At 44.8% G+C, this 22,718-nt stretch overlaps 1 protein-coding gene across 2 annotated transcripts; it reads right to left on the bottom strand.

The window, feature by feature from the left end:
• Positions 1–1,085: 1,085 nt before the first annotated feature.
• Positions 1,086–22,640, bottom strand: LOC309355260 (immunoglobulin superfamily member 1-like). Of its 2 annotated transcripts, XM_081885949.1 has the most exons (10): positions 21,219–22,640; positions 21,055–21,090; positions 19,177–19,470; positions 18,661–18,963; positions 17,316–17,606; positions 5,646–5,924; positions 4,713–5,003; positions 3,751–3,870; positions 2,353–2,390; positions 1,086–1,887 (listed from the first exon to the last, which is right to left on the bottom strand). In XM_081885949.1, exons 1-10 carry the CDS (start codon positions 21,247–21,249, stop codon positions 1,729–1,731), a joined length of 1,842 nt encoding a protein of 613 aa, XP_081742075.1. In that variant the 5' UTR covers positions 21,250–22,640; the 3' UTR covers positions 1,086–1,728. The 2 variants fall into 2 exon arrangements, with proteins under 2 accessions (XP_081742075.1, XP_081742074.1); XM_081885948.1 differs by lacking the exons at positions 21,055–21,090; positions 21,219–22,640 and adding an exon at positions 19,572–19,985 and having other exon boundaries at positions 1,087–1,887.
• Positions 22,641–22,718: the final 78 nt, after the last annotated feature.

The raw sequence follows: 22,718 nt of genomic DNA, 5'->3' as shown, positions 1-22,718 counted from the left end.
AGAAATGATCATGTGTTTTCGGATAAACCCAAGGCGGTAGGCAGAAAGATCTTTCACTGCTTCTATTAACACTAAGCAGACACCCTGGCCAAAATGTTTTAGACACTAGGTAAAAAAACCTTCTCTATTTCAGCAAGAATATCCAGGCATATAATTAGCTATGTATGTTCATTTTATAAATATGCTTATTTTATCCGTATATCACTGATAATTATACTTTTTAATGTAAACTGCTGAGGGATTGGTTATACATTCACAGAGTTCATCATTTTTCCCAAAGAGATAAATCAAGTAGACTACGGCTTTGGTCCTGTATACCTGAAGGAGCTTCTACCACCCCACTCCCCTTTGGCAGTAGATAAGCAGAACAAAGAGAAAGGAGTCTCTTACCAGTTTGATATTTTAATGATCACAGCGAGAGAACAAAGAATCCATTCCTTGGAATGAAGGTGCTCCCAATTAAGGGTCTCCCCCCACTTCCTCCCTAGTCCTCAACGTCACTACCGTGTCTTGTAACCAGATCTTGTGACCACTGTGCTTTCTGTGCTGCCACCTTATCTGCTCTTCTTGACCTTGGCTGGGCGTATGAACACTTTCCAGAGAAACTGAGTCTGTTAACTCTCTCTCTCCCAGTACTTCTCCTGCTAGCTGTTCCCCATTTGGTATTTCCCAGCTTCTGCCTTCTGAACTATGTCCCTCTGCAAACTGCTGTTCCAAATCTATACTGTCCTCCTGCTCCTGGGAAGAGTCAGGATCCTGATCACTAGTAGGGGGAAGGGTAGGCTCTTACCATTTCTCCCCCTTGTAGCCCTCTTCAGCACGGTCCCTAACAACACCCCACTTCTCTAGCCCTGATTCTGGCAAGCAGAAGGCAATATTACATCAAGACACAATCCAGCCAGGCAAAAGCCCTCAAGATGGTGCAGAGGATCCTTGCCCATGGAGAGCCCCAAGGGCCACACCCAGGCCCCGGAAGTGAGGTCCCCTCCCCTATTTTGGCCTCTTTCCATATTACCAACAGTAAGGAAGAATCTGCAGAAAGGATGTGGTCTTCCAACACAGCCGTGAAAGCAGCTGCCCCATTCTCTTTTTTTATAATAAATTTTTATTAGTTTTTTTACACAAAACTTGACATTATTCTATTCACTTTCAATATCATAATTTCTTACATTTTGTCCGGCCTTTTATTTTCTATTGTATTATAACTTACAATACAATCATTTATTTATTCACCTCCCCTTGCCTATTATCCAGATCCTGCTCGTGATTTCATTGGGCTACAGCTTTTTCTCAGATAGTCCGAAAAGAACCTCTGCTCTCCGACAAAGTTCCCATCTTTTTGGTCTCTTACTTTTGCTGTCAGCTTTGCCATCTCTGCATAGTCCATTAACACCCACTCTTCTTTCCACTTCTGCGCATACAGGATTCCGGCTGTGGTAGTAGCTTACACAAACAACTTAACCATCTCTTTAGGAACCTCTGCCCCTATCATCCCGGGGGGGGGGGAATGCTTCAGGCATCTTGGGAATAGCTATTTTAAACATCTTTTAAAATGCATTATGTATGGCCTGCCCAGTTCTTAGTTGTGAGCAATAGTTTCTTTCCGTGAATAAGGCCACCATATGAAACCCACCTCCCATGTCGCGGAAGCTAGAAATAAGCAAAATGTCCATAACACTCGGGGATAAGCCAAGGTCCCAGAAGTCTCTGCACTGTAAGAGGTCCTCCTTATTGGCCCCCCCTGGTTCTGTGTTGGGCCACTGTTGCATAAGTACAGGACTCAGGGATCCTGTCAGCATCGGGTGCTGGTTTGGTTTTCAATGAGCTGTGGCTCAGTACAGCATAGGAAACTCCATCAGGGTCTTCTTCAGGCTCAGACTGCAAGGGCTATGGAGGGAAAAAATGGAGATGTAGCCTGCGATCCTGCCATTCGGTCTGCTAGAGTGACATACAGTGGAAACAAAGCAGGAATGGAGAAACTGCTGCTCTCCAGATCTTACCGGATTACAACTCCCATCATCCATGGCCTCTGGCTGTGGCTGATGGGGGATGTAGTCCAACAACATCTGACACAGGTCCTCCATCCCTGGTCCAGAGAAATTCCAGGAATTTGGAAGAGCCAGTTCAAAAAATGGGCATACCTGGAGATGTGCACAGACCATATGGAGGATGGTACCTGGCCCTCTACCCCACCCCAAATCAAATCAGCCCTGCCATCCCCTGTTACTTGGAAAGGTAGTGGCGGTTGCATCGAATTAGAGTCCTCCTCCCCCGGTTGGAATGTCAGGGCTGTAAAGTGTTGGCAGGATGTTCACAGTCATAAAAGTTTTGGTTCATTGGAATATTTCTTACTATGTTTGCTGGCTGGATTCTTTCATTGGCCACGGAACCTGTAGAGCAGAGATACACACTGTGAGATTTTTCACCCAGTAGGTTTCTGAGTAAAGTTTTGGATGGTGTTTTTCTGTCCTCACTGGCCCATATACAGCAGCACCTTGGTTGTCAAACTTAATCTGTTCTGGGAGTCCGTTGAACTCCCAGCACCATTCAGAAACCAGGATGTGGCTTCTGATTGGCTGCACTGCTGGTTTTCATGCAAATCAACAGTGAAAGGACACCACAAGAGGTAAACAACAAAAACATGAAACAAGCCTGAAAGCCATAAAGAGATGGGAGTGGTGGAATAACGCCATGGTGGTAACGGCATTGTGTGACTCACAAGCGAGGAAGTAGCAGCAGCACCACTAACGTGGAATGGATCATAGCTGAAATGGATGGTCAACTATCCCTTGAACAATTATATCCACCATGTGAATTTATAACTACAGTGGTAACTTGGTTCCCAAATGCCTTGATACTCAAACAACTTGGAACCCAAACACTGCAAACCTGGAAGTAAGTGTTCCGGTTTGTGAACTTTTTTTGGAAGTCAAACATGCTCTGTTTTGAGCGCCACACTTCCATTTTGAGTGTTACGCTTCGGTTTTGAGTGTTACGCTTCGGTTTTGAGTGTTACGCTGAGGTCTGTCTGTTTTTGCTATTTATTTTGCGTTTTTGTGGCTCTTTTTTTGTGACCGTGTGGAACCCAGTTTCAGCTATTGATTGATTGATTGATTGATTGTGTGACTGCAGTACATTGTTTATTGCTCTCATTTTATGGATCAATGGTCTCGTTAGATACTAAAATTCATGTTGAATTGCTCTTTTAGGGGTAGTTTTTAAAAATCTGGAATGGATTAATCCATTTTGCATTACTCTCTATGGGAAAGCATGCCTTGGTTTTGGAACGGACTTCCAGAACGGATTAAGTTTGAGAACCAAGGTACCACTGTATTCTGTTAGATCACTGTATTAACTTGTGAGTATTTTAACTGATGAATTGATTTCTACTGGCACATGGTGCACATGCTGCTGGCTTTGTGCTATTATTTATCACATATATATTGCATAGATAAAGAAATGCACTCCCCCCCTTTGCTCAGGCCCAGCACCAGCTTTAGAGATTTCACCAGGCACTGCCCCAATACCATCAGGTTTGCCTGTCCAGCCATATGAACTTCAACCCTACTTTGTTTTTAAAAGAAGAGCGTTCTCTCTCTGAGATTGCAACCTGTCTTGACACCTGGGGCTTTAATCTTCTCGTGTGGAACTTGAAGTGGTACAGCTCCCACCAAGTGAGCATTTACAACCTCGGTTATGCATGCTTTCATCTCAGCTATTGCAGAACAACTGACCCAGAAGCTTACTCACCCTTTTTCCTTTTCCGGGACAATACAAAAGCAAGGGTCAGCAGGAAGAGGACCGAAAGGAAGACACCGGCAGCTATGCCTGCCCACATGGCTATTGAATGTCCGGCTATTGAATTTCCACCTGTAAAACCATGAAAAGGACACCTAGAGTTAGAATACTGCCAATGCTCACCAACCCCCCCCCCCCACACAGGCAGTGCCCAGAAGCTCCCAAGAAAGACCCTTTTATCAGTTCATGGAGCTTTCCATTCACCCAGCGTAACCATCTCCCAGTGCTGTGAATGCAGCACATCTTGATTCCAGTAAGGCTTTGGACAAAGTTTCCCATAATATTATTGTGAGATGCTGGTAAAATGTGGGTAGAGGATGTTACTTTTGGGTGGATTTGTAGCTGGTTGACCGACCAAACCCAAAGAGTGCTCACCAATGGGGAAAAAACACACTGAGAAGTGTGGTGCTGTAGGGTCCAGTCCAGGGCCCAGTGTTGTTCAATATCTTTATAAAGACTTGTGGACTGTCTGGATGCAGAGGAGAGGTGGGGGGCACCAGCACTCCCCCAGGGAGCCCCCATGGGAAGATGGCTCAGAGCCAGGGGACTGGTGGTGGGACAATGATGAGTCGTCAGAGGGATGAAGAGCAGACTGTGAGGAGGAAGGGTCATACACAGGTGACAGGGTTTAGTGAGCAGGAAGAGTCTGGGGCAGAGGGCAGTTCAGAATTAGAGGCAGAAGAGGGAGTTGGAGAGGTGTGGGGCCAGGAGACAGAGAAGCAGGATGCTGTAGAAGTCAGGGAATCCATCATTTACAAATGTTGAAATGAATTGAAGAGATACCTCCTTTTAAAACTAAAGAATGGTGGAGCCAGCACACTTTTCCAATTTCATTTACAATTGCAGCAAATTCAAACCTGTATTAGTGCAATCTGCAAAAGATGCATACAAGGATCAAGACAGGATCTTCTTACCTGTTACTTTGATGTGTACTTCATCACTGTAGTTTGAGCATTCTTGATTGTTCTCGAGCTTTAAGCAATAGCTACAGCGATAGATGCCCCCGTCTGATTCTTTGGCATTGATAATAGGAAATAGAACTTCTCCCGATCCCATCTTCTTGCTTTCGTAAGTATTTGAAGAATTTTTTATGTGTAGAGTAAATTCTACTTCTTGCTGTTCTTCAGTCTTACAGTGGATGTTGGCATTTCCTTCCAGAGCAATCACCTCTCCTGGGCTCACTGAGATGGAAGGTTTGGGAGAAGCTTATCCAGGGGGAGAAAGAGAAAAAGAGGGATGCTTAATCTTTTGATATTACACAATAGTCTGGCTTTGTAAAATGGGAAAGATTTGCATGTTATTGCGGAATATAGAAAACCATGTGCAACTCAGAGTGTGAATATCGATTGGGTGCTTTTATGCCATTACTCAGGAGATTAGTTGGCTGAGAACACAGGTGGGATGAGACTCCTGTCAGGGAAGGCAAGCTGCACAGCAGAGATGCCCTGTGAGAGGGGCAGAACCGATTGGGGTAGGATTGCTGTGGACCCTCCATTGTAGGCTTCAGATTTTATAGTAACGTCCATTGCCTTGGCCGTTGACTAGGACCTGGGTGTGTGACAAATGGCGTACAGAGCAGGGGATTATATAGTGTGCTACACAATCTGCATTCCATTACGACTTTTGTTACAGAGAATGCATTTTAATCTGGAATAAAATACTAATAATTAATTAGGGATAATGAATCCTTTTTGATAGGTACATATTTTGATCAGTGCAATTACAGTTCAGTTATATAATTCAATCAGTGCACTTTCCCCCCATTTGGTTGGCAGATGGAGTAAACCCAACACCCATTTTAGCGTCATTTGCAAAACAGTCACACAGAGACTAAGCTAAGCCCTCACCTGTTACGTTGATGTAAAGTCTGTCACTTAGATATGAACATAAGCCATCGAAGCAGTACCTACAATGATAAATTCCTCCATGTTCTAGGCTGGCCTCAGAAATGAAAAAATCCATTGTATAAGACGAAGATTTCTCAGATCGCACATGCTCTGCAGGATCTCCCTTGTAGAGATCAAAGGTGGCTCCGTAATGTGGACTCCGACAACGGATGTAGAAATTCCCTCCAAGGGCGACATTAGGACTGGGAATCACTGAAATCGAGGGCTCGGGATATTGTCCTGATCAAGAAAGAGAATGGGAAGGTGGTTTGGAAGGTGGAACACTTGCAATAGGAGGCTTTCACCTGCAGCTGGAGAATCAAATAGAGTGAGTTTGTACAAAAATTCAAACGGCAGTGCTGGATGACTCTGCTTTGACATTATCCAACAGAGCAGGGGTTATCCAGCTGTGGTCCCTGAGCGGCTGGCTGCCCATGAGCTTCATTTAGGGGGTCTGCGGTCCATCTGAGAAAAGAACACACACCTACAAATCTTGCGACATCTGGCATAGTGTATTACAACAGCTACAACAGGCATAAAATGAATTATCCTCCAAGACTCTCACTAATTTTCATCTGATCCATGGCCGGAGGAGGGGAGTTTGGGATCTGCTACAACGCAGCCCATATCCATTGGTTTGTGTAAATTTCTGGTAAGCAAGGTTTTTTGTTTTAAAAAGCAGCTCTATCATCACTCAGAGATGCAGTAGCTTGAGGAAGAGTCAAAAGAGATCTGAGTCCGAAAGGTAGCAGGTACCTTCCTCGGAAGTGTGGGATGTAGACACAGAGCAGTCAAGTCCAACATTCCTTGTTTCCTAGAATGGACACACAGAGGAAGGTGGCTCCAAAAAGGGAGGACTTCCTGCAATACCTGTTGGGAGCCACTCCCTCTGAGTGTGACCAGGTAGATAGGTGTGACCCAATGAAGCAAAGGGCTGGGCACACAGCCATCTTCCTCTTTTGGATCTCTCGTTTGAATCTCTTTTGACCTACTCTTGATCCTGCTATTCATATGCAGCCTCATCCATAACAAAGCACATAGGCCACATGTTGTACATCTGAGACATCACTTCCCTTGTCTACATTTTCCTGCAAATGAAACCGAAGCTGCAGCTAAAGCCTGCTCTGAATGTGAGTCAACTTTCTTCTTATTTTAATAAGATGACTTTGTGTTGTTATTGTTTTAAGAGGGAAATAAAGGGGAAATGACCAGGAAGAATTGTGTCTGCACAAAGGGAATCCTGGATTGCTTAGTTAAAAGGCTGAAACCAGCCATCAACAAGCTTCACTAGGCAGAGAGCCTTCTCGGTAGTGGTGCCCGTCATGTGGAACACCCTCCCAACAGATGTCAAGGAAATAAACAACTATTTGACTTTTAGAAGACATCTGAAGGCAGCCCTGTTTAGGGAAGTTGTTAATGTTTGATATTTTATCGTGTTTTTAATATTCTCATGGAAGCCTCCTAGAGTGGCTGGGAATAATAATAATAATAATAATAATAATAATAATAGCATTTCTTGCTGTAAATAATAATGATAGTTGTTGTTGTTTACTGCAAGGAATGTGATCTGCTCTATGCTCACTAGCAAGAGCGAGGAAAGAACATATCTAATAAATTTATCCTCTCCTACCTTCCTTAACATTCCTACAGAAATTTCAGAGTGACACATGGACAGCTGAGATGGACACAGGTTGTCTAAAGACAAAGGAGAGTGGAGCACTATCACCTGTCATCCTTGCACACTACAGGGAAAGTGTGGGAGCTACCACTTATCATTCAGCAGTAGTGAGAAAAGCAAGCTTGATTGTGGGAGGCCCTGGCATTGAACTCCCATTCTGCCCTATGCCTCTCTCCCACTCTTGGGATTATTTTGTTGACCCAAACTCACCTCTAGCCATTTGCCACTGCCTGGTCAGCCAACACCCTGGAAAGGAGAGGATTGTGTTAGAGGCGAGACATCTGAGCAAAAGGATCTGAAGCTGGTCCTCTGAGCTCCCCACAGCGCCTTGGCCACTTGCTCTGCCTCCACCATCTTGCAAGGTGGGATACTAACCAAGAAAAAGGATGCTGGAAGACAGCCTCATGGCGTGGGTTCTGCCGCTAGCAGGGAGTCCTGTTTGCTCCTATCTTTGCTGTGTTCTGAACGACAGTCTTGGTTGGCAGCTGTTGCTGCTGAAATCCGGCAACTTTCTGATACACAGCGGATCCTCAGCGATTTGAAATCGCTTCTCTCTGATTTGATATTCAGATCATAGTCCCCTCCCTAGACTGCCTGATAAACCACATCTCCTATTATGTCACAACTGTGGGTTGCACAATGGAAGGAAGGGAAGTGAACAGATGAAACTTCTGCATTTTTTGGAAAAAAACAGTTTAGCATAGATTGTATGCCCTGTGCTTTTTTATAGCTGTTGTCCTGAGATAGAGGCAGTGGTGTAGCATTGGGAAGGGCAGAGGGGTGATTGCCTCAGGCACAAAATTGTATGGGGCACAAAATTTCAACACCCACTGCTGCCTTGATGCAGTCGCGTATTTCTGTCGCTGGGCTCTGTTGAAAATAGCTTCTGTATCCAAACCAGGAAGTGACCTCTCCAGACAATGGAAAAAGTCTTTTCTTATCTCTGCAGCTGCAATCTCCCAGGTGACATGGACGATGTTAAGCAGTTGAATGTGCATGTGTCCTCTGTCCATTTCTCTCCCATCCACCCCCCTCTGTACAGCTCTGGGCACAAGCAACCCATGCTATGTCACTGGACAGAGGGATTCTCAGCAGTATTGTGAGGGCGAAAGGAATCTAGTATTGCCAGTCACACGTCATTGCAAAGTCAAGTCCTGGGCAGCCCATTGGGACTTGACAACTTGCCTCTGTTCAGCTTCTAGATTTTGGATATTTACAATGCAGTCAAACCAACAATTCATGTTTGCTAGATGGGCACATGATGGGAGCTGAAGCTCACAGAGTTTACCTGTAAGTTTGCTAGAGAGGACTTTGCGAGTGGCGATCCCACTGTGCCCTAAGAGGGAGAGGGTGTGGCCCTATATATTCTCCTTACCTGGGCACCTTCTCCTTTGACTCTCTTCACTCTTACTCTTCATCTCATCTCCAAGCCAGAAATGAGAACTGCTAAGTCTGAGCTGTAGCTTAAACTCCATCTTAAGCTAGACTAAAATATGTCTAACTGAATTACCATTTTAAGCCTGCAGAGATACAAAATTCCTGTATCTCTTATTCTGCAACAGATACTCTGAGTAAATGTTGTTTTTACCTTTTGCAAGACTGTGTGATTATTGTTTTAAGGGAGAGAAAAGGGGAAATAGCAGGAGAATCCAGAAGCAACCTGGATTACTTAAACTAAAAGGTTAAAACTAGCCTAGCTAAGCTTCCCTTTTAAGCTGCAAACGGATGTACCCTGTTGAACTCACAAACATGAGAAAAGAAGGATAATATCTAATAAACCTATCCTCTCCCAGCGTCTATAGACATCCCTACATAAGGTAGCCCAAGTCCCATCTTCCCATGAAACAGCCTCTACCCAACCATCCCATGATTCTTGTCTGCTGTTTCTTGGAAGTGTGTTCTTCAGAGGCACAGTTCTCAGTAGAGTTGGGGTCAGGAAAGCTGGGGGGGGGAATGTAGGGGAGGAAATTTCAAACACGTGGGGGGGAGTGTCATAGTGTAGCACCCTGCTTGTGGTTAACGCTTAGCTGGAATGAAATATTCAACACAGCAATAGAGAAATTAAAATAATAATTTATTTGTCAGACAAATAAATGATAGGCACAGTGGTATATGGTTACCAAAGCTCTGCCCACTCCAGCCCTGATGGTCAGCACTTATATTTCCTCAGCCCAGCCCCCTTGCTCCTCCTTTGGCTGCCTCTGTCCAATCAGCCTGGTTGAAATTCCTATTGGCTGTTTGCTAGAACCAATCATAAAAGATACACCCATTTCCTACTACCTTTTATGGGAGACAAAGAGCTATAGTTCCTTCTATCCATAAATGGCAAACAAGTAGCCATATATCTTACATTTGCCTCAACAAGGCACCTTAATTACCAGATCACCTTTTGCCCTTGTTTCCCCTCCATTCCAAAATAGATGACTAAAACAGATGGCTCATTCTGTCTTACATTTTGTCTTAAAACAGAGATCTTGGGTTCACATTCTCGCACACCATCAATGAAATAAGAATCTAACATTTCTTACTTTCTAAATCCTTTGCATAATTATATTTAAGCCAACAAATCTTATACATCAACATAGATCCTTTTCAAAGTAAAACTTCTTCAATTTACACCCCCTTTCCTGGCCAGCTGCTTTTCCCATTAGCTCTTGCCCTTTAACCTTAGGAAAATGTGGCTAAAGTCTCTAATGGGAGGCACATAGTATTATTTTCTGTTAAACAATAAATCCTACTATTTACTAACTCTTAATTAGTGTTTTTGCAGTTTGATTGTATTCTGTAATATGTGGGGTCAGTGTAACCTTTTTGTTCCCAGCCTATAATTTCCTTTTACAGAATTTTGGCTCCTGCTATAAATCAGAGGGGCCCTTGTCCAGGAGGACAAACATCTGCCAAAGTCCTTAGCCAGCTGGTTTTTCTGCCTGGCATAAAAACATTTGCAAATCTTTAAGCTCATTTTAAAATACAGGCCTTGATCAGATGCTTCAATAGGGCTGCCATATTTTGAAGAGCACAAAGGAGGAGACATTGGCTGACTTCTACTTTTAACTATGGATCGCTCTGATGACTCTCATTTTACATACGCATGAAAAAGAGGACATGTCTGGGGAAAAGAGGACATACGGCAGCTCAGGCTTCTTCCTTGTGAAATCTAAATTGACTCCCTCATAGTCTTTCACATCTCCTTCTGCTTGTGAAGTGGAGTGCGGGGTGGGGAAAAATCAGGCAAAATTGCCCTTGTAGCTCAATATGTTATCTCTACGACTATCAAAACGAAGTAGAAGTAGGGGGGAGCTGGCTCATGTGGAAACCAAGAGGGCAAGAGCAGGGCAAAAAAATAAAACAGCTGTCACAAGCCGAGTCTGAAAAAATTCCAGACTAAAAGGGAAGAAGTAGTGGCATCATCTGTCATCTGACTCATGAGTCAGCCAGAGGCAGCGACCAAGAAGCATTGTGCCAAATAATGCTACTGTGGATTGGATCCTGGGAATCTGTTCAAAATGAGCAACCAAGTGGATTTCCTTCCATCCATACATTCAACCGCCACTGTGGCACTGACTCTTGCTCTGAAAGGTTTCAATCTTTGTTTTTTATAACATACTTTTTTAAAAAAATAAGGGCGCACGTATATGTGTAAATAGATACATGAATGGCTCTGCAATATAAATTGTTTAGCTATTCATTGATATATACTGGTACTCCCCCCCCTTTTTTCCTGAAGGGTATTTTGTTGCCAAAGGCATCCTATATCCATTAGTCCTGCACTCCTAACTACGTTATTGCTAACCTATGAAATTAATCCTAATTCATTCAGTGAGGCCTACTCCCAGGTAAGTCGGGTTAAGATTTCAGTCTTATTCTGCTTCCTATTGAGAATTTTAAACAGCAACTAAATGCAACATTCACTATTGTTCTTTTTTGCACGGAAAGAAATGTTATCATGAAGCTACTGGGAGAGGTCACCTGGACTTTGGGGGGGGGTGTTGTCCCCAGCAGCCTGATGACACCCAGTTCTATTTCTCCTTTCTGCCCAAGTCCAAAGCAGCTTTGTTAGTTCTCAACTCTGTCATCACTAAAGGACTGGATGAGGGCCAACAAATCCAGGCAAGACTGAGGTGCTCTCGGTCAGTGTCAAGGCTTCAGCGAATCGCATGGTGGCAGCAAAGAAGCAGATAAAAGAAAAGAAGAGTTCTGACCAATTAGTTTATTCAACAATCACAGCGAGAGACAAAGGAATTTGTCTGTCTCTCCCTAGAAATGGTCTTGCTCCAAGTAAAGTCCCACCCCCTTCGTCTCTCTCATACCACGTCAGTCTCGTGCCGGTTGGTCTGGGCTTTCTGTCTCTCAGCTCTCTGTTCAGCTACTCTCACAGCACACCTAGTCCTGGGCAAGGGGGGCTCAGGAATGCTTTCCAAAGACAATGAGTCTGTCGGCTGCCTCTCTCCCGCGGCTTCCCTTTCTTCCTGCTGTTCCTCTTCTAGGATTTCCCAGCTTCTGCCCTCTGCAGACTGTGAACTATGCCCTTCCGCAAACCACTGCTCTAAAGGGGGAGCAGCCCCCACCAGTCCTCCCCAGTCCAGCCCCTGACAATCAGTCAGAAGGCAGGACAGGGAATAGGGATTCGGTTTGTGCTGGATGGGGTAACACTCCCCCTGAAGATGCAGGTTTGCAGTTTGAGTGTGCTTGTGATGGCCTGGGATTCGGACCTGGATGCTGAACCTGAGGAATCCCAGCCTGCACAGGATTCCCCGCCTCCAGAACCAGCTGAGCTGGTCCTCACCTGTGCTGGATCCTCAGGTACAGGGACCAGTAGAGGCTCAGGGCAAAGAGGCGGAGGGAACTAAGTTCCTGCAGGAGGAGTGCTCGCCTCTAGGCCAGGAGAGGCGAGTCCCCTGAGGATCGGGGCCGCCCTATGCCTCAGGGCAGATAAAAGCCAGCGAGCCCCAGTCCCAAGTTGTGGGAGTGACATTGTTGGTTGATAGTTCCTGTCTGAACCCTGTCCTGCTTTCTTGCCTGAGCTCCTGACCCGCCCTAGTTCCCTGCTTGCATGCCTGTTCCTGACTTCACCCGACTCCCTGCCCTGCACCAGCTTCAGCTATTACGGACGGCCTCCACGTTGCACCTCTGACCATGGACAGGACTTGGACTTCGCCTCTTGGGTAACCCACGGGACCAGAACAGTGCTCCTGGCTCAGACCTAAGCATAGATGCCCAGGTTTCAACAAAAAGACAATTTTTAAAAGGCTAGCAGTGTAAACATGCATTTGGGAATTTGAGTAGAGTATTCAATCCACATAGTTGAAGATTCTCTTTTTTGAATTTTTAAAAAATGATTTTACAAATCATACCTTGGTTTGCAACCGTTTTGGATTACAACCACGTCAAACCCAGAAGTGCGTGTTGCTTTTTTTGGATTACAACCCATTTTTTTATTTTTTTTGGATTACAAAAAGTGTGCCTTGTGTTACAACCTGTTTTGGTTTACGACCGGTCCTCCAGAACATATTATGGTTGTAAACCAAGGTACCACTGTATAACAATCCAAATATATTATTCATATACAGAGATCACTCTGAATCTCACAACTTTCCCCCAACCCTTCCATGGGTCTTAATATCAACATTAAAATCTGCATATTATTGCATAATCTATAATTTGTATCAATCCATGTTATCCAAGGTATCTGTTACATTACAAGTCAGATTAAAAGCCTGCTCATTTTACAGTGGTCTCCTAAATAAACTATAATTTCCCCCATTCTTTTTTTGAAGTTTTTGTCCTCTTGGTTCCTGAGCTTTCCAGTCAGCTTTGCCATTTCACAGTCCATTCCTCTCTGGTAGAGACTTTGTCTTTTTTCCATCTCTGGGCTAATGGCATCCGAGTGACTGTTGTCCCGTATGTAAAAAGTCTTTTCTGATCTTTTATTCCTGCCTATAATTCCTAATAGAAAAGCTTCTGGGTTTTTTTTTAAAAGTAAAAGTTATTTTAAACATTTTTTTCCATTTCATTATATATCATCTCCCAGAAAACTTTTATTAGCTTAGACCTCCACTACATATGATAAAATGCAGTGCTGAAGATTCTCAGCCTTGGATAAGGCGATGTTCTCAACCGCAGGGGCAAACCGCCTTAGTGAGCCAGGAGCCTAAGGAAGAACTCTACGGAAAGGAGGTAGTCAGTGGTCAAAGAACAAGAGTACATACATATTTTGATCGCCAAGCTCTTTGGTGGGAGCAGCAGGTTGTCTCAGTGAAGAAGGCTCTACTAGGAAGCATTGTCCTGCTAGAAATGTCCCTGCAAACCAAGGATCAGCCGAGGTCCCAGAAGTCTCTACTTCCTAAGAGCTCCAGCTTGTCAGTCCTACTTTGGTCTGCCTTGGGCCAATGTTGCGTAAGTACAGCTTTCAGGGATCCTGTCAGCATCGGGTACCTGTTTGGATTTCAGGGCTCCGTGGTTCAGGGCAGCATAAGAAACTCCATCTGGGTCTTCTCTGCTGTCAGATTCCAGGGGCTATGGGGGGGGGGGAGAGGGAGATATTTAGCATGCAGTCTCTGCCACTACATCTTCTAGAGCAGGGGTCTGCAACCTTTTTCAGCAGGGGGCCGGACTATTTTTTTGGGGGGGGGGGTGAACGAATTCCTATGCCCCATAAATAACCCAGAGATGCATTTAAATAAAAGCACCCATTCTACTCATGTAAAAACACGCTGATTCCTGGATCGTCCGCGGGCCAGATTGAGAAGGCGATTGGGCTGCATCCAGCCCCCAGGCCTTAGGTTGCTTACCCCTGTTCTAGAGGGACAATGGGAATGATGAATAAGAATGTGTACATAACAGGAATTTGAACAGCAACTTCCAGAGAGGAGCAAATGGCATCTGCGCAGGGGCGTCGGAAGGGGTGTGTGGTGGGAGCAGTTTGCCCCGGGTGCCATCCCAGAGGGGGGTGACAAAATGCCCCCTGGGAGGATCGCGCTGCCGCTCAGTGAATGGAACCCCCCCCCCCAAGGATTGTCCCGCCCTGTGGGAGGATTGCCCTGCCCCTCCACTCTGGGTGCAGGAGTGGCAAGCTCCGCCACTGCACCTGGGGCTGCCACTCAGCTCTCAGGAGGATGAGTGTTACTTGGCACTCTGTACATGCCTGCACACCCACAGTCAAATGAACCTACTGTTAAAAAATAAATAGAATGTTGCCGGACAGGATCACACTTCCTTTTTTTGACATAACTCTGCAACCCTAAGGCTAAAGGGGTACATTTGGAATGCAGTTGCCCTCTCCAGAAACTTCTGGTATAAAACTGAGCTGCTTTATACACTGTCACTGAATCCTGACAGTGCCCTAGGACTTTCACATAGAGATGTATGAATAAAACCACACCCCTATTGGGATCCAGAGGTTATAATTGCCAATGGTGGCTTTCGGTCTGACACCTGAAGTGTTTCCCAGACCATATCTTTTTCTGTCTCTATGGCCTGTTTTCTCCACCAAATTGGTTAGAAGAAGAAGAAGAGTTTGGATTTTATATCCCACTTTATCACTACACAAAGGAGCCTTAAAGTAGTTAGCATTCTCCTTTCCCTTCTTCCCTCACTCTGTGAGGTGAGTGGGGCTGAGAGATTTCAAAGAAGTGTGACTGGCCCAAGGTCACCCAGCAGCTGCATGTGGAGGAGCGGGGAAGCGAACCCAGTTCCCCAGATTACGAATCTACCGCTCTTAACCACTACACCACACTGGCGTGGGGAGGCAAGGAGTAGCAATGTTTACGGTAACCAAGGAATATCTCCTGCTAATGACCATGTCAGTCAATTCGTCTCCTACTCAGCCAGTCTCATTCTGCTACTATAATACAGGCATATCTCAGAGATATGTTGTGGGTTTGGTTCCAGACCACCGCAATAGTGGCTCTTAACCACTACACCACACTGGCAGAGATGCGCTTTTTTCCTTCTTAGATTGAAGGGTCTGGAGTGTAGGAGGTTGGCAGGATGTCCACAGTCATAAAGGCTTTTGTTTACAGGGAAGTTTTTGTTGCTAGGAAAGCTTACTGTGTTCGGCGGTTGGCTTCTTTCGTGGGCCGTGGAACCTGCAGATCAGAAAGAGAGCATGAGATTCTTCGCCCAATCTGTTTCAGAGCAGCTTTGTGGGTTCTGCTCCCTCCCCATGTAGCCTAACTCTTAAGACCAGCCTTCCCTAACCTGGTGCCCTCCAGATGTTTTAGACTGCAAGTCCTATTAGCCCTGACTATTGGCCATGCTGGGGTTGTCATCCAAAAACTTCCACAAGAAGGGCATTGAGGTGGGAAAGTCTGGCTTAGACCTTTCTCTTCATGGATGGAGAAAACTTCTTGCTTCCTTTCTATGAGGCTGTGTGTCACTCTGCATTGGAAAAACTTCTACCAAGGTAACCCATAAACTAAATTGCTTTTTAAAATAAATTTAAATAACACACACAGAAAATTTTTCATGTGCTAGAGATGCAAAAAGATAACTTGCTGCTCAGGTCACTGAAAACCTATACCGCTAGAAAAACAGTTTTGCATGCTTTAATCTCTGCCACTGTAAAGCAGTCCATTCAGAGGCCCACTTACCCTTTCTGCCTTTTCTGTACAATATAAAGACAAGTACCAGCAGGAAGAGAATCAGAAGGAAAAGTCCAGCTGCAATGCTTGCCCACAGGATGACTGCAAATCTGTCTGTAAAACCAGGTGACAGTTAGAATGCTACTAATGCTTATTGTGCAATGTCCAGTGGCTATTAGGAATGACCCTCTTATTGGCCTTTGGATCTATCAATCAACCTCCACAAGACCGCCTCCCAGTTCCCATACATGCATCCATTAGCCCCTGCATGACCACGTCACTCAGGATGGCATTTGTACTAGTCATGGTGGCCATGCATGTTCTATACCTCCACCATCACAGGCAGTATACCTCTGAACATCTGTTGCTGAAGTTCATGCGCACGAGAGGGCTATTACATGCATTAAGCTGCTTGTGGGCTTCCCATAAGCTTCTGGGTGGCCACTCTGAGACGAGAATGCTGCACCAGATGGGCCTTGGGTCTGATTCTGCAGGGGTCATTCTTACGACAAAAGCTTTCTATCTACTGCACAGTATGGACACCCACTGTCCTTGGCTGCGCACACACCACAAAGCTAAAGAACTTTTAAAGCACCATGCTTTCCCATAAATAATCCTAGGAATGCCTTGGTTTTCACAGAATCTACTTCTTACAGACTTAGGATTCCCAGCATCTTTATCAAACCACAGTTCTCTGGATTCTTTTGAATAAGTCATGTTCTTTAAATGGTGTGTATGTCATTCATCTGTCCATCTCTCTCTCTCTCTCTCTCTCTCTCTCTCTCTCTCTCTCTCTCTCTCTCACACACACACACACACACACACACACACACACAATTTCCTTTACACTGGGAATATGGGCAGATGAAGCAATCCGGTAAGCACGGCAAATTGGTTGGGGTAATTGCTGCCATGCCAGAAAGGAGAGCACCTGTTTTGAAGTTGGAATGATCCACATGTCTGGTCCCAGCATCATGGTTGATTAAATCACATGTATTCTCCAGCAGGATGCAGGGCCAACCCAAGATATTGGCCTTCCAGCCAATGATTACATGACACAAGTGCAGAAAGCCATATCACATTCCCTTACATGCCCCAAGTAAGTGAATATTGAGATGGGCTTCCTGCTATCTCCATGTACCTCCTTCTCCCATGGACCTCACCTCGGATGCAATCATCTTCATTTCTGATCTTGCCTCTAGTAACCGGTTGCTGATGTAAACCCAAAAGCCCAGTTCCTCCATTCCTTGTAATGTGGCTCAAGGCCTCCTAGGGTGGTATTTGGCTTTGACAGCCATAATCCCTAGAGCTCATGCACAGAGAGTGAGAGTTAAGAGAAAGGTGGGAGAAAGATCTATGGAAGCTCCTCACCTGTCACAACCAGTTCCATGGGGTCACTTGACTCTGACCAAAGAAAGGAGTCAGTTCTGTGGTGATATCGGCAGGTGTAGTTCCCTCCATCCTCCAACCTCACTTCAGAGAAAAAGAACTTGGTAGCATTTCTGTTCCCTTCTGCCTCCTGTGATGCTATCAGGTTGTTTGATTTGAACAAGGAGAAGGTCACATAAATCCTTGCCCCCTGACACTCAATGCTGACATTCATCCCAGTAGAAATCTGCTGGGTTGGTGTCAGAGTGATGGAAGGTTTAGAAAGCCAGGGATCTAGTGTTAGGAAAAAGAAAAAAAAAAACAGCCAAGAAAGGATTCAGACATGTTGCTTGTCATGCATTTAATGCATCCTGCTAATTTGCATCAGATCAAAAGACCTTTTTGCTATGCACAAAATCACCTTCAATGGACATGTATTGGATATACTGTGCAGGCACACTGTGCAAAGAGAGTAGCATCCAAATACTTCATCTTCCAAATTATTTCAGCTTCATCTCTCTCCTCCCATCTTTCTACCCATTAATGGTGCAAAGACATGTTTGAAAGTATGGGCAAGGTGAACCACAATCTCTGAAGCTAGAGGGCAGGAAGGGAGGCTGAACCATATGCTAGTCCCTGAATATTATCCCTGCCCCATCAAAACCAGTAGCTGGGGAACTAATAATGCAGAGCGCGTAAGAAAATGTGCTTTATACTGAGTCAAACCATTGGTCTTCACCAGAGGCCTGAGCCAATATGTGCCAATGCCATATAATCGGCCAAAAAATTTAACAATTTCTCCTTCATTTTCAGGTGATGGAGTGAAGGAAAGGCAGATGAGAAATTTGATTTAACAGAGACTTAAAGCCAGATCTATCTAAGCTGCAGCTTCCAAAATAATGCATTGCAACCCTAACAAAAATATGTTAACTTGGATTATTGACTATGAACCTGACTGCCTCTGTTTTTCAAAATATAAAACAGCATATAAACATACATCTTCTCAACAGTATATTAAGATATATTGAGACATGTAATTAGCTAATTAATCATTATTTTTTCAACTATATCCCAAGACGCTCAAGCCAGCATAATGGTTCTTTACCTCATTTTGTCCTCACAACAAGAGTGTGCTTGAATCTCATCCAGTGATTTTCACACCTGAATAGGGATTTGAGCCAAGTCCTAGCCAGAACCATCAAGTGCTTCATCAGGCTGGCAAAGGACTCTCTGACAGAAACTTTAACTTTTTGGTGAAACTACAGTTCCCAAACTACACGGAGGAAGCTATGACTGCTAAAGTGTATAAGAATCTTTGGTGTGGATGCAACCCAAGACAGAATCTCACCTGTTATGTTGATGTACACTCTGTCACTGAAGTTTGAGCATCGCTGATTGAAGTCCAAGTCTGATTGGAAGCAATAGGTACAAAAGTAGATCCCTCCATCAGTTCGTTTAGCATTGACAATGGGAAATAAAATACTGCCTGGTTTCATCTTCTTGATCTCACGGTTACCCCAAGAATCTTCTCTCAGCAGAGTGATTTCTGCCATTGGGTTCTCTTCACTCTTACAGCGGATGGTTGCATTTCCCCCCAGGGCAATTATTTCATGTGAACTCACTGAAATTGAAGGTTTGGGATAGAAATGCTCTGAATGGGAAAGAGAAGAAGAGGGATGTTTAAGGGCTGGTGCAACTCCAACATTCAGCAGAAGGCAGAACTACAATCTTCTAGGAATGTAATACAGAACGAGAATGAGAGAGAAGATGCATCATTTCCTTCTGGTTGAAGATGCAATAAATTCGACCTCCACTTTAGTATCATTTGTGAAACTGGCACACCAAGACGGAGCTGAGCCCTCACCTGTTATGTTGACATAAGCTCGGTCACTGGAACCTGAGCATTTTTGAACTTGGTCTTGACTGAAGCAATACGAACACAGGTAGATCCCTCCATCTGTTTGCTTGGCATTAGGAATGCCAAATACAGTACCAAATGAATCAATACTAGAAAACAAATGCCCCGGAGTCCCTTCCTTGGAGAAATAGAAAATTGCTTGTTCACGGTATTCATTTCTACAGTGGATGTAGAATCGTGTCCCTGGGATGACGAGAGGACTGGGACTCACAGAGATGGAAGGCTTTCGATAAAGCTGCCCTGGGAAAGAAAGAGAGCAGATATTTGGAAGGTGGAACATCTGCAACTGTATCACTCTGCAAAATAGGAAACTTTTTCCTGCTCTTGGAATATCTGCTCACCTGGGACAGAGAAGATGAGTGGCCATGCCATATGCAACGACCTGACTCTTGCCGCATTTGGCAAGAAGGGAGGGGGCATTCTGGCAGGAACGGAAGTGGGGGGCACGGTGGGGGGCATGCAAGAAGTGGCACACTCCCATTTTGCCTCAAGTGGTGACACAGGGTGGCCCCCTCCTGTCTTTCTGCAACACCCATGTGCTCCATGGGATTGTCTGTAGAGACATTCCCACCTAGACATATGCAACCAGTCACAATCACGCAGAGTCCTTACATGTGTGTCCACGCAGTGGATTCTCTGCAGACAACCACATGTAGCATGTGATTGTTGCCTGAAGGAGTAGGGACATTAGGGTTAGGGCATAAAACAAGAAACTGCTTTGCTTTCAACGTAACTATGCCCTGCACATGAATAGGTCTAAGGACAGAGCAAAACTCTCACCTGTTATGTTGACATAAACTTTATTGCTGAATTCTGAGCATTTCTTTTCATTAAAGCAATATTTGCACTTGTAGAACCCGCCATTGGGTTCTACATGTTTGGCATTAGAAAGGGGGAAATCTGTATAACGTGAGGCAGTCTTAGAATGCGCAGCCGCTGAACTCCCTTCCTTGACAAGAAAGAAGGTTGCTTCTGAGTTATGTTCAGTCTCACAGTGGATATAGATATCTTCACCTAGGATGACATCAGGGTACTAACATCCACAAAAGTGTGGTACGTATATTAATCTGTAACATTTTCCAATTGACATATATCTATATTTTCACATATTCCTCATCACCAAGCTGTTTTCAAAAGAAGTAGGAATCATATTTTGAACTGAGCAACAGCTGTAGGGCCAACAACATAGCCTTCAACCAATGACTCACTTCTGAGATAGCGGGGGGGGGGGGAGGGCTCTTTAACTTCCCCTTCCCTGTTGACATTGGAGGAGGACAGAGTGGAGAGGAAGTAGAAGAGTCCAGAACCTGAGGTCCTTTATTTGCTCACTCTCCTGCATAAGCCAAGACACAGGAGACAGGCAGGACAGCGTCAGTTGCGATTCATGCAGCCGGGAGGCAATGAAAGAGAAGATTCTCCCTTAGTATCTGGTGATGTTTACAGTGGGAGGGGCAGGACTAAGGATCCCTGTGTCTAAACAGCCCTTGCACCCAAGAGAAATAAACTGATGTGGATAACTGGGAGGATGGTTTCCTTGACAGGCTGTATAGAGACAAATAAATATGAGCTGTACAACTTTTCTAGAAAAAGAGGTACCAGAACTCACCATGAAAGCCTCCCTTATTCTCTGACAATGGCAACTGTACCCACCTAAAAGGTGCTGGAACTGAGTTCCGACTGGAAAAAAGTCTTGATTATGAGACAGAGAAAGTCTACCATGAGAAAAGTAGTCCTGGTTGGAGGAGTCCACGGCATTTAGTTCCCATTCTTCTCACCCCCTATTTTTTATCACCATCACCATTCTCACGGTTGACTGACACTCACCTCTGGAGATCTGCCACTGCCTGCTCAGCCAACACCCTGGAAAGGAGAGAATCCATTTAGAGTCAAGGTATCTGAGCAACAGAAATGGAAGCCGGGCCTCCAATCTCCCAGGCCTGCTCTTGCAAACACTCTGACTCCACCGCCCTCCATGGAGGGAGACCAACCTAGAAAGAGGATGCTGGATGGGAAATTCATGTCGTGGCTTCTGTACCCAGCAGTTTCTTCCGTCTGCTCCTAATTCTGCTGTCTCCTGAGTGAAGATCTCAGCTGGAGGCTGTTGCCGCTGAAACCCAGCAATGTTCTGTGATGCAGCTCTTCCGCAGAAGAAATGACTCCTCTCTGATCGGCCAGTGCTGTTGTCCTTCTTCTGTTCCCATGGCTGCCTGACCAACCACACCCCTTATTAGTTTGCATCTATCTGGTGGTTGCAAAACCAGAGGAAGTGAAATGCTGAGTGTTTGGCGTGGAACACAACTCCTATTTTTAATTTTTCTAGTTCTCAGAGAGAGAGAGCATCTCAGTAGTATTGTTGGGGCAAAAGAAATCTAGTGTGCCCAGTTGTACATCATGGCAAATTCAAGCTCTGGTCACTTACTGCCTCCTCCCCAACGATATTGTTCCTATGCTGTCACTTTGGACCCTCTTGGTCAAAAAAGGACATTAAGGAACAATTAGGAGACCTGGTGGTGTGTCCCTCTGTACAGACTCACAGATACATTGTGAGTTGTTAGTTTAAGCTCCACAGAGGCATTGGGACTGCAGTTATGGTGGCTCCCCACTGCAGAGGAACGACCAGACCCAAATACAGTATTTGGCCCATTCATCAATCTGATCTCAGTTGGGTGTGAAATGTTTAAAGACAGATTTGTTTCTTCACCTCCCAGGTTTCTCCTTCTATCTTTTTATTGCCCCCGCTTAGAGGAGCTCATCCAAACAGACTGTATTGAAACGGTGGTTGGTTGGTCCTTGTGAAAGGCATGAGGAAGCCATGCCTGGATCTGAGCACTTCTCCAACAATGTGAGATATTTGTTGCTCGTGCTTCTTACTAGGGGGGCACGGTTTGCATTTTGTTAAAATAACCTTGTAGTAACCCAAAGATTCATTTGTATTTCCCACCCACAATTTCTAGAATGGATTAAAAAAATTGGGGGGGGGGGTTACATACCAAAATTCAGGACAGCAGAGGAATTTCTACCCCCCTTTTTTCTTTCTTCACTAGTTTTTGCCATTGCAGCAGCAAGTGTAGCAAGTCTCCCAGGGCAGGCTAGGGCATCTGGAAGGGCACTCCTTCCCCTTGTACACCCTTCCACATGGTCACATACACCAGGAACACGATAAACTGTTTATGACAAAATAAAAATAAAAATAAACCTTGTCCCTTGCCTTTGCCAATTAAACTAGCGATATTTCATTTCATTTCCTTCAGGGGATATGCACTAGCATTCTTCCATGCTGGCTCCACACAACAGTCTTCTGATCCCATACCCCAAAAATCCTTTCATTTTTGCTGCTGGATTTCAGGAGCTGCTTTCTCACTGAGGATGGGCATTGTGGAGTTTGCTACTCCTGCCCAATCACAGTTTAAAGCAACAGAAAAGCAAATAATTCACAGTCACATTTGTGTTTGATGGACAGGTATGCTTTTTACTGTTTTTCATTTGAT

Source organism: Podarcis melisellensis (genome assembly GCF_964234715.1).
Source record: "Podarcis melisellensis genome assembly, chromosome: 13".
NCBI lineage: Eukaryota > Metazoa > Chordata > Lepidosauria > Squamata > Lacertidae > Podarcis > Podarcis melisellensis.
The sequence above is the reverse complement of the archived record's forward strand: the minus strand, read 5'-3'. Positions and strand labels throughout refer to the sequence as shown.

Excerpts from the sequence above, each read along its gene's own strand:
- LOC309355260 (XM_081885948.1), bottom strand. The coding sequence starts at position 19,809 with ATGTCTAGGTGGGAATGTCTCTACAGACAATCCCATGGAGCACATGGG. Across the intron at positions 17,607-18,660 it reads AGTGTACATCAACATAACAG|ATCCCTGGCTTTCTAAACCT; the intron begins GTGAGATTCTGT and ends TCCTAACACTAG. Across the intron at positions 2,391-3,750 it reads GTCCCGGAAAAGGAAAAAGG|GTTCCGTGGCCAATGAAAGA; the intron begins GTGAGTAAGCTT and ends TCTGCTCTACAG.